The sequence below is a fragment of the Aegilops tauschii genome, chromosome 4, assembly GCF_002575655.3.
Source record: "Aegilops tauschii subsp. strangulata cultivar AL8/78 chromosome 4, Aet v6.0, whole genome shotgun sequence".
Taxonomy (NCBI): Eukaryota; Viridiplantae; Streptophyta; class Magnoliopsida; order Poales; family Poaceae; genus Aegilops; species Aegilops tauschii.
This window is the reverse complement of record NC_053038.3, coordinates 484,779,213-484,789,140: the sequence shown is the minus strand read 5'-3', so window position 1 is coordinate 484,789,140 and position 9,928 is coordinate 484,779,213. Positions and strand designations below refer to the sequence as shown.

General features: G+C 55.2%; 1 protein-coding gene across 1 annotated transcript; it reads left to right on the top strand.

Moving 5' to 3' along the window:
- The first annotated feature begins 2,777 nt into the window (after nucleotides 1-2,777).
- Nucleotides 2,778-6,277, top strand: LOC109765899 (uncharacterized). The gene has a single exon (XM_020324663.4). The coding sequence runs from the start codon at nucleotides 2,926-2,928 to the stop codon at nucleotides 6,028-6,030; it is 3,105 nt and encodes a 1,034-aa protein (XP_020180252.1). The 5' UTR covers nucleotides 2,778-2,925; the 3' UTR covers nucleotides 6,031-6,277.
- Nucleotides 6,278-9,928: the final 3,651 nt, after the last annotated feature.

The following is a 9,928-nucleotide window of genomic DNA, read 5'->3' as shown; positions in this document are numbered from 1 at the left end:
GTATTCACACATGTACTAAGTTTCCGGTTAATACAATTCTAGCATGAATAATAAACATTTATCATGATATAAGGAAATATAAATAACAACTTTATTATTGCCTCTAGGGCATATTTCCTTCACCTACAACCACCACCACCTCCTCCAGGAGCATCTGCAGGCGGAGGAGCAGCTCGCCGCCGGCAAAGCGGTCATGCCAAACGCGTACATGATAGAGTAGCAGGCGCTGCTCAACTCCTACCGCTCCGCCCGCGAGATCCGCCTCACTCGTTGGTGGTACCGACAGCGGGTGGTGGAGGTGGCAGCCGCCGGCAAGGAGTGCGATGACGAGGTGCCCGATGCGATGTTTGGCTAGACCGACGACGAGGAGGAGGACATCGCCGAGTTTGCGCCCCGCCGTGACAACCACGAAGTTGGCACGTCCGCGGGCACCACCAGCAGCGAGGAAGAGTAGTGCACGGTAGGTCGCCGCTGCTCTGGTCCCAGGAAGGCCACCGCTTCTCCCCTCTCGTCGACGCCAAGCTTGGTGGGCTCAACATCGTCGGCCGATTAGTCGCTTGGCGACGATGTGGGGTTGGACAGCTTCACTTCCCGGGCCTCCCGAGGCAGAGAGAGCGTCAAGGCGGAACTGGAGACGATGAAGCTTCAGTTCTCTTGGTTCATGGCTGGACCCGGGAACGGGCGTCGACGACCATTTAGACCTAGTCAGACGAGCTCCGCTTAGTTGATGTAAATGTATTGAAATCTGTCATGTTTAGATGAAATCCATCATGTTTAAATGAAATTCGTCAAGTTTATATGAAATCCGGCCGTGTTTATATGAAATCCGGTTGTGTTTGATCGAATTTCGTCCGGTTAGTTTGAGTTGTTGTCAAAATGTATGCGGCTAGTGTTGGATGACGGCCACCCGCATCCGTATCCGCGGACTGGTCACACCCTGTCCGCGGATGGATGCAAGAGGAAATTTGCGGATTGTCGTTGGAGATGCCCTAAGTCCGTGGAAATGATTCTTGTGCGGGTCCAGGAAGATGCCCACATTCACTTCATATTCATCAACCTTCCCAGAAGTCTGAACCTTGTTTGGCATAATTGCAGTAGATTGTGCTTCTTCTTCAGTCATTTTAAAGTAGACGTTCTCACCTTTTTTTTCTATAAAGCAAGCGATGTAAAAAAAAATGTTTCCGAGATGAACAGTGCAGTGCTTTAAAAAAGTATTATCTTGCATTTGACAATGTCGTACCATCAATGTGCAGCTACAGGAAGATAAAGCATGATTGTCATCAGGAATCTTATTCAAGGAGAAGAATATGGCTTCCATGTGTTGGGAATAATGTGGCCTGGCCAAGTTGTGTATACGCTTTTCCACCCCAATAAAAATGTCATGTCCAACAACAAAATCCATATGCATGTTCCTTCACTGTTTGCATTCCTATCTGTTTATGGAAAAGATAACAGTGCTGCAATCTAAGATGTTTAACGGTTCAAATATCACATCACAAGAGAAGCAGTCCAACAACCTTCTTTGTAAATGTTGGGCGATGTGTATTTTGCTATGGTGCATTTATTATGAATTCTCTCCTCAGTATCCAGGTGCTAAGCCTTTGCCACAAAACACTGCTTAAGTGCTTATGATGGATTATTGTTCAGACACTAAGCATAAGATTCTTCCTAAGAGTCAAGCCTAATGAAATCAGAAGGACAAAGTAGTCTCATGTAACTTTTTACTCCTGGTATTAGACACTAAAATATGAGCTATCTATCAAACCTGGAACAGAATCTTACAGTCCATGTAGATTTGCCTCTGTCAGGGATCACTGACAAAAGCTCCCTTGTAACCTGCAAGATAGGATTAGTTTCAGAACCAATCATTTGTTTAAGACCCACAACACGCTTGCTACCCTTCCTCTACCTCTCTTTGGGTACCTGGCACTAAAGTAATCCTGTTGCTAACCATGCATGTCAACTCTAGTAAACTTTAGATTAGTAAACTTCAGATTGTTCAGAATAGCACTCAAGATGACAATCCCAAACTGTACTGAATCATTAATGAGCTCAAGATTGTTCATGATTTCTTTTCAGCTTGTAAAACCCTTTCTCTTTTAAGAACAAACTTTATGGCAAAAGGAGATCATCTGTTATGTTTAACACTAATCATATTTGCTGGAAATTCAGTATGTTCATCCAGTGCAGTACAAGTAGGTGTTTCCATTATTCCATATATACCATAATCCTCCTTCAGTAGAATAACCTTTGTTAACTGCAAAATCAAGTTTGTCCACACCAATTAACACATAGAAATCAATAGGGAATCAACCCCATCAATCTTAGGGCTTAGGGCGCCATGTTCTGTGTGTCAAGAAATGATTGCAGCTGAGCTTAGTTTAAACCATCAAGACAAAATCCTCTCTCCAATAACCAAAGGCTTCTTTTCCCCACATTCCCTTCACCACATGGGCCATGTCTCCCCAATCTCCCAATAATTCCAAGAGCATTTTCCAGCCCATGTCCATGCCGCCTCCTAACCTTTACACTCTCATGCCGAGCTGTTCTTGTGCTAGCTACCTAATAAGCTCACTAATCACTAGCCATGTGTATACCTAACACTACAACACATGCACCCACCAACGCACCCTAGTAGCATCGCCAATGCTACCAAGCACTGCTAATTAATTTATTCATGTCAAAAAAGGAGTAGTACATTATTAGTTATCATGGACCTTAAAATAATGGCTTAATCTCATCCTAATCATAGACACACTCGCTTATATACTTTCCTGGGAGTTTCCCTCCATTTCTCTATTGCTTCAAACCAAGGCAATCAATGGAGGCACGCAGCTAGTACGTAGCTAGTGATCATCCATCGCAGAGACCAGCTGAGCAGCGGCAAGGAGTGGAGAGGGGAAGGGGAGCAGAGGAGAGCCGAGCATGGCGGCGAGTGCTACTGAGCTGAGTAGCACTGCGCGGTTCTTCTTCTCCCTGTCCTTCTCCCTGTCGCTCCTGTGCTGCGTCGCGGTGTCCAATGCCGCCGGCGACGAGGCCGCGGCGCTGCTGGCCATCAGGGCCTCGCTCGTGGACCCGCTGGGGGAGCTCCGCGGGTGGGGCTCTGCGCCGCATTGCGGCTGGAAGGGCGTGAGCTGCAACGCCCGGGGCGCGGTCACCGGCCTCAACCTCGCCGGCATGAACCTGAGCGGCACCGTCCCGGAAGACGTCCTCGGCCTCACCGCGCTCACCTCGATCGTCCTTCAGAGCAACGCGTTCGTCGGCGACCTGCCGGTGGCGCTGGTGTCAATCCCGACGCTCCGCGAGTTCGACGTTAGTGACAACGGCTTCACCGGCCGGTTCCCTGCCGGCCTCGGCGCGTGCGCCTCACTGACTAACTTCAACGCGTCGGGCAATAACTTCGTCGGCCCGCTCCCGGCGGACATCGGCAATGCCACCGAGCTCGAGACGCTCGACGTCCGGGGCGGCTTCTTCTCCGGCACGATCCCCAAGAGCTACGGCAAGCTCCAGAAGCTCAAGTTCTTGGGGCTCTCGGGCAACAACCTCAACGGCGCTCTTCCAGTTGAGCTATTCGAGCTCACGGCATTGGAGCAGATCATCATCGGCTACAACGAGTTCACCGGCCCAATCCCGGCAGCAATTGGCAAGCTCAAGAACCTCCAGTACCTTGACATGGCGATCGGCGGCCTGGAAGGTCCCATCCCGCCGGAGCTCGGCCGGCTGCAGGAGCTCGACACGGTGTTCCTTTACAAGAACAACATCGGCGGCAAGATACCCAAGGAGCTCGGCAACCTGTCGTCCCTCGTCATGCTCGACCTCTCCGACAACACGCTCACCGGCGCGATCCCGCCAGAGCTGGCACAGCTCACCAACCTGCAGCTGCTGAACCTCATGTGCAACCGGCTCAAGGGCGGCGTCCCGGCCGGCGTCGGCGAGCTCCCCAAGCTGGAGGTGCTGGAGCTGTGGAACAACTCCCTCACCGGCCCTCTGCCGCCGTCGCTCGGTGCGGCGCAGCCTCTGCAGTGGCTCGACGTGTCGACAAACGCGCTGTCCGGGCCGGTGCCCGCCGGCCTCTGCGACAGCGGCAACCTGACGAAGCTGATATTGTTCAACAATGTCTTCACGGGCCCGATCCCGGCGAGCCTCACCAAGTGCTCGTCGCTGGTCCGTGTGCGCGCGCACAACAACCGGCTTAACGGCACAGTGCCGGCAGGACTCGGGCGGCTGCCGCATCTTCAGCGCCTGGAGCTCGCGGGCAACGAGCTCTCCGGCGAGATCCCAGACGACCTGGCGCTCTCGACTTCGCTCTCCTTCATCGACCTCTCGCACAACCAGCTGCGGTCGGCGCTGCCATCAAACATTCTCTCCATCCCGACGCTGCAAACGTTCGCCGCCGCGGACAACGAGCTGATCGGGGGTGTACCTGATGAGCTCGGCGATTGCCGGTCACTCTCCGCCCTCGACCTATCGAGCAACCGGCTTTCCGGCGCGATACCGACCAGCCTAGCGTCGTGCCAGCGGCTCGTATCGCTGAGCCTTCGAAGCAACCGCTTCACCGGCCAAATTCCCGGGGCGGTTGCCATGATGCCGACATTGTCCATCCTCGATCTCTCCAACAATTTCCTCTCCGGCGAGATACCGAGCAACTTCGGCAGCTCGCCGGCGCTCGAGATGCTCAGCGTGGCGTACAACAACCTCACCGGTCCCGTGCCGGCAACGGGGCTGCTGAGGACAATTAACCCTGACGACCTTGCCGGGAACCCGGGGCTCTGCGGCGGCGTACTGCCAGCGTGCTCAGCCAACGCTCTGCGGGCTTCGTCGTCGGAAGTCTCGGGCCTCCGGCGTTCGCACGTAAAGCACATTGCCGCCGGGTGGGCGATCGGCATCTCGATCGCGCTCCTGGCCTGCGGTGCTGTCTTCCTTGGCAAACTGCTGTACCAGCGATGGTACGTCCATGGATGCTGCGACGACAACGTGGACGAAGACGGGAGCGGCTCGTGGCCGTGGCGACTCACGGCATTCCAGCGGCTGAGTTTCACCAGCGCAGAGGTACTCGCCTGCATCAAGGAGGACAACATCGTCGGCATGGGCGGCATGGGGGTGGTGTACCGTGCCGAGATGCCGCGCCACCACGCCGTGGTCGCTGTGAAGAAGCTGTGGCGCGCGGCGGGATGCCCCGATCAGGAGGGCACGGTGGACGTGGAGTCGGCGGCAGGAGGCGAGTTTGCCGCGGAGGTAAAGCTCCTCGGCCGGCTCCGACACCGGAACGTGGTGCGCATGCTGGGGTACGTGAGCAACGACGTCGACACGATGGTGCTGTACGAGTACATGGTGAACGGCAGCCTGTGGGAGGCGCTGCACGGGCGAGGGAAGGGGAAGCAGCTGGTGGACTGGGTGTCCCGGTACAACGTGGCGGCGGGCGTCGCCGCCGGGCTCGCCTACCTGCACCACGACTGCCGGCCGGCGGTGATCCACCGCGACGTCAAGTCCAGCAACGTGCTCCTGGACCCAAACATGGAGGCCAAGATCGCCGACTTTGGGCTGGCTCGCGTCATGGCGCGGCCCAACGAGACCGTCTCCGTCGTCGCCGGCTCCTATGGCTACATCGCGCCGGAGTACGGGTACACTCTGAAGGTTGACCAGAAGAGCGACATCTACAGCTTCGGAGTGGTGCTCATGGAGCTGCTCACGGGGCGGCGGCCCATCGAGCCGGAGTACGGCGAGAGCAACATCGACATCGTCGGGTGGATCAGGGAGCGGCTGCGCACCAACACCGGCGTGGAGGAGCTGCTCGACGCCGGCGTCGGGGGGCGCGTCGACCACGTCCGGGAGGAGATGCTGCTGGTGCTGCGGATCGCGGTCCTGTGCACGGCCAAGTCCCCCAAGGACAGGCCGACCATGCGCGACGTGGTGACCATGCTCGCGGAGGCCAAGCCGCGCCGGAAGAGCAGCAGCGCCACCGTGGTCGCCACCGTCGTCGACAAGGACAAGCCGGTGTTTAGCACGTCGCCGGACTCCGGTTATCTGTAGTTAATTACGTGTTATCACGTACCGGAGGCTCGGAGACGTGACCAAGATTCAACGACGTATATGTTTTGTATACGTATCGTAGCTCATGTAATCTACTACAACGCTACTTTTTTCACATAGTTTTGAATTTGGGGTTATATTTGGTTTAGTTGGGGGGACGAGGAACCAATGTAAACAATGTTTATACTTACAATTTTAGGATGTAAAGGAATTGGTCTCTTCAAATTCAAATCACATTCTTTTATTAGAGATTAAGGATGTAAAGGAATTGATCATCTAGATGAGAATTAAATAAGTCGCATCTAACTCATTGGTGTTGCCACTGTCTTTGAAATGGACGAAGAACAAAGTTGTTTCCTCCCATGATCCCGACAACCAGGGAGAGATAGTTGTTCATTGTTAGAGTTAGAGTTGTTTGGTCCCTCTTTGCTTTACCCTTTCCGTCGTCCGCACTCGACTACTACACCTACACTACTTTTTCACATAGTTTTGAATTTGGGGTTATTTGGTTTAGCTAGGGGGGCAAGCAACCAATGTAAACAATGTTTATACTTACTACAATTTTAGGATGTATGTAAAGGAATTGGTCTCTTCAAATTCAAATCACATACTTTTTAGAGATTAGGATATAAAGGAATGGATGTAGCAAACTCTCGTCTATATGAGAATTAAATAAGTCACATCTAACTCCTTTTTTTCCGCAAAAACACATCTAACTCCTTGGTCTCGCCGCTGTCGTCGACATGGACATGGACCAAGGAGAGATAGTTGTGCATTTTTAGTGTTGTTTGAGTCCTCTTTGATTTACCCTCGTCTGCACTTGACTTGAAACCTCTCACTACTGGAAACAGCTAATTTGCCATCTGCCAGCTCTTTGCCGTCTGCTAGCTGACGGCAAAGAAGCTCTTTGCCATCAGCTGCCCAAAAGCAGACGGCAAAGAAATGGCGGACGGCAAAGAAGCTCTTTGCCATCCGCGAGCTCTTTGCCGTCCGCTGGCAGACGGCAAAGAATCTTTGCCGTCCGCTGGCAGACGGCAAGGAGAGAGTTGGCCCCCACCCCCCGCCCGTTTGGAAAAAACTTAACGCCCCACCTCTTTGTCGTCTGCTAGCAGACGGCAAAGAGGCAAAAAGGCGGACGGCAAAGAGGAGAGTAACTAACGGCCCTTACCCCCCCCCCCCCCCCCCGCCCGTTACTCTCTGTTCTCTCCCTCTCTCTCCTCCCCGACGCGCCCCGCCACCACATCCCACCCCACCACATCCCACCCCACCGCCGCCGCCCGCCGCCACCCCATCGCCACGCCACCCGTCGCCCCCCCACCCGCCGCCCCGCGCCGCCCCGCCGCCCCGTCGCCCCCTCCGCCCCGTCGCCCCCCACCCCTTCGCCCGGCCAGCGCCACCCCGTCGCCCCTCCGTCGGCGAGCGCCACCCCGCCGCCCCGCCGTCAGCGAGCGCCCCACCCCTGCCGCAGGTGAGCCCCACCCCTCTTCTCCTTTTTTTTCTTTTTTTTTCTGTTTTTTAGTTTAGATTACTTTTAGTTTAGTTTTTTCGTCTGGTCAACCCGCCTGCCCACGCGTAGATATTTAGTAGTCCAACCGACCCGGCCGGCCACTGCGCACACGGTCTATCCACTCGCCCGCGATCAACGCGGCAGCTCGCGGTCAACGCGGCTGCATGGGATCTCGTCTTCCGCGCGCCGCCCCGTCCCATCTTGCGCCGCTGCCACCGTCGGAGACCGCGCCGCAGTTTAATGCCCCGCTCCGCCCAGCCACGGCGTCGGAGACCGCGCCTGCCGCACGCCACCGCTGCCGTGGCCCGTCGCCTCCCTGCCGCAGTTTAATGCCCCGCTCCGCCCCGCCACGGCGCCTCACCTGCCGCACGCCGCCGCTGCCGCGGCCCGTCGCCTCACCTGCTGCAGTTTAATGCCCTGCTCCGGCCCGGCGCTATAAAACCCGCCCTGCGCTGCGAGTTTGGTCACACCGCCCGTCCATCCCTCCTCTCCCTCTTCACACGCGCGTTTCTTCACCGATCTGCGCGGGATGGCGTCCAGCGACTCGGACTCCGACGGCGCGGCACCGGGCGGCGTCTGGCCTTCGAGCCTCACACAAGGGCAGACGGAAGATCTCTTCCGGTTCGGGCTGTTTGTGCCGCCGGCGGCGAAGGTGCCGCGGCCGTGGAGGATCTCCGCCGACGGCTACCCCACACAGGGCCCGCCGGCGACGAACGCCGAGCTGAGCGCGCACCCCGATGGGCGGTTCAACCGTAAGAACCGCCGCCGATTTTGGAAGAGCAAGCGGTTCAACGACGTTATCGGCGCCTTCAAGCGCGCCGCCCGTGGGCTCCCCGTCGGCGACATCACAGGCGAAGCCGGGCCCTCCGGCCTGCGCGGGCGCGTGCGCGCCCCGCCTCCTGGCCCCGCCCCACCAGCCTCGGCCGAGGCCGTGATCCCGCCGGAGGTGGCGGCGCTCCGACAGGACGGCGACCCGGAGGACACGCCCGGACTGCTCGCGGCCCTAGCGCGGTCAGCGGAAGAAGCCGCCGCGGCGGCGGCGCGGGAGGCCCAGGAAGCCTCCGAGATTGCGGCCGCAATCCAGGCGGCCGAGGCGATGGCGGCGCCGCAGGCGGCGATGGCGGAGGAGGAAGAGGATTCGGACGACGTCCCGGTGGACTGGGACGACGTCGCGAACCGGTCCAGCAGCGACGATGACGGCGGCAACGGCCCGGCCGTGATTGACCTCGATAGCGACGCCGAGTAGTTTTTTTTATGTTGTTTAGGTAGTTTGTTTTATGTTGAAAAAAAACAAACAAACTGTTATTGCCGTCAGCGGCGGACGGCAAAGGCACTAGAAAGTTTGCCGTCAGCGGCGGACGGCAAAGGCCTGCCGTTAGCCACTTAACGGACTGACGGCGCAATTTTTGCCGTCCGCTCTCTTTGCCGTCTGCCGCGGACGGCAAAGGGCCTTTGCCGTCAGCCGCCAGGAAGCAGACGGCAAAGTAGCTGTTTACCGTAGCCTACTTTGCCGGAGCCTTTTGCCGTCCGCGGCTGACGGCAAAGGTCTTTGCCGTCCGCCGTTCATGTCTTTGCCGTCCGCCGTGGCAGACGGCAAAATAGCTGATTCCTGTAGTGTCTATTTCTTCACTATCACAGCTTTAGGGTGTAAAGCAATTGGTCCCTCAAATTGAAATATGAATTTTTCTAAAGATCGAAGTTGATTTCTCCCATAATCCCGGAGATTGGAGAGGGATAGTTGTCCATGGCTAGCCCCATTTGAGCCCAATTTGATTTGCCCTCATCTGTATTTGACTAAAGTTTATTTATTTGTCACCTCTACAACTTTGGCATGTAAAGAAATTGGTCCCTTCAGATTAAAGTAAGTTACTTTTCTAAAGGTTATACGTTGTGGTAGACTTTCTAGATGCTTGTTTTCTTGTAATCATTGTGTACATTATATAGGGTAGACTTCTTCATATCGCTCTACCTATTGGCACTTAATCTCTTGGTAGTTCTTTCACACACAAAAAACATCTTGGTGGTTAGTATCTAGGAGTACTATACATCTCTGTAAATAGATTATAACAAACATGGTCGGCTGATGACCTATATCAACACACATGATGGCCTCGAAAAGGGTAACATGCTTTACAATCTTCTTCTTCACATGGTTAAATACGAACTCTTCACACACATCTAGCCACGGGGTATGATGTCTAACACACACTTCTATTTTTGTAGACTGTGTTGAGCCTCCAAGCATGCAAGTTTGTAGGACATCAGCAACTTTTCTTAAGTGTATGACCTAAGATTTATCAATCTGTGGGAGATGTAGATGAAAGTGCAATCATGTCCTTAATCGTATTTTGATATTGATGACAATATAATTATTGGGTACTAATATGTTTG

Coding starts and splice junctions, on each gene's coding strand:
- LOC109765899 (XM_020324663.4), top strand. CDS start 2,926: ATGGCGGCGAGTGCTACTGAGCTGAGTAGCACTGCGCGGTTCTTCTTC.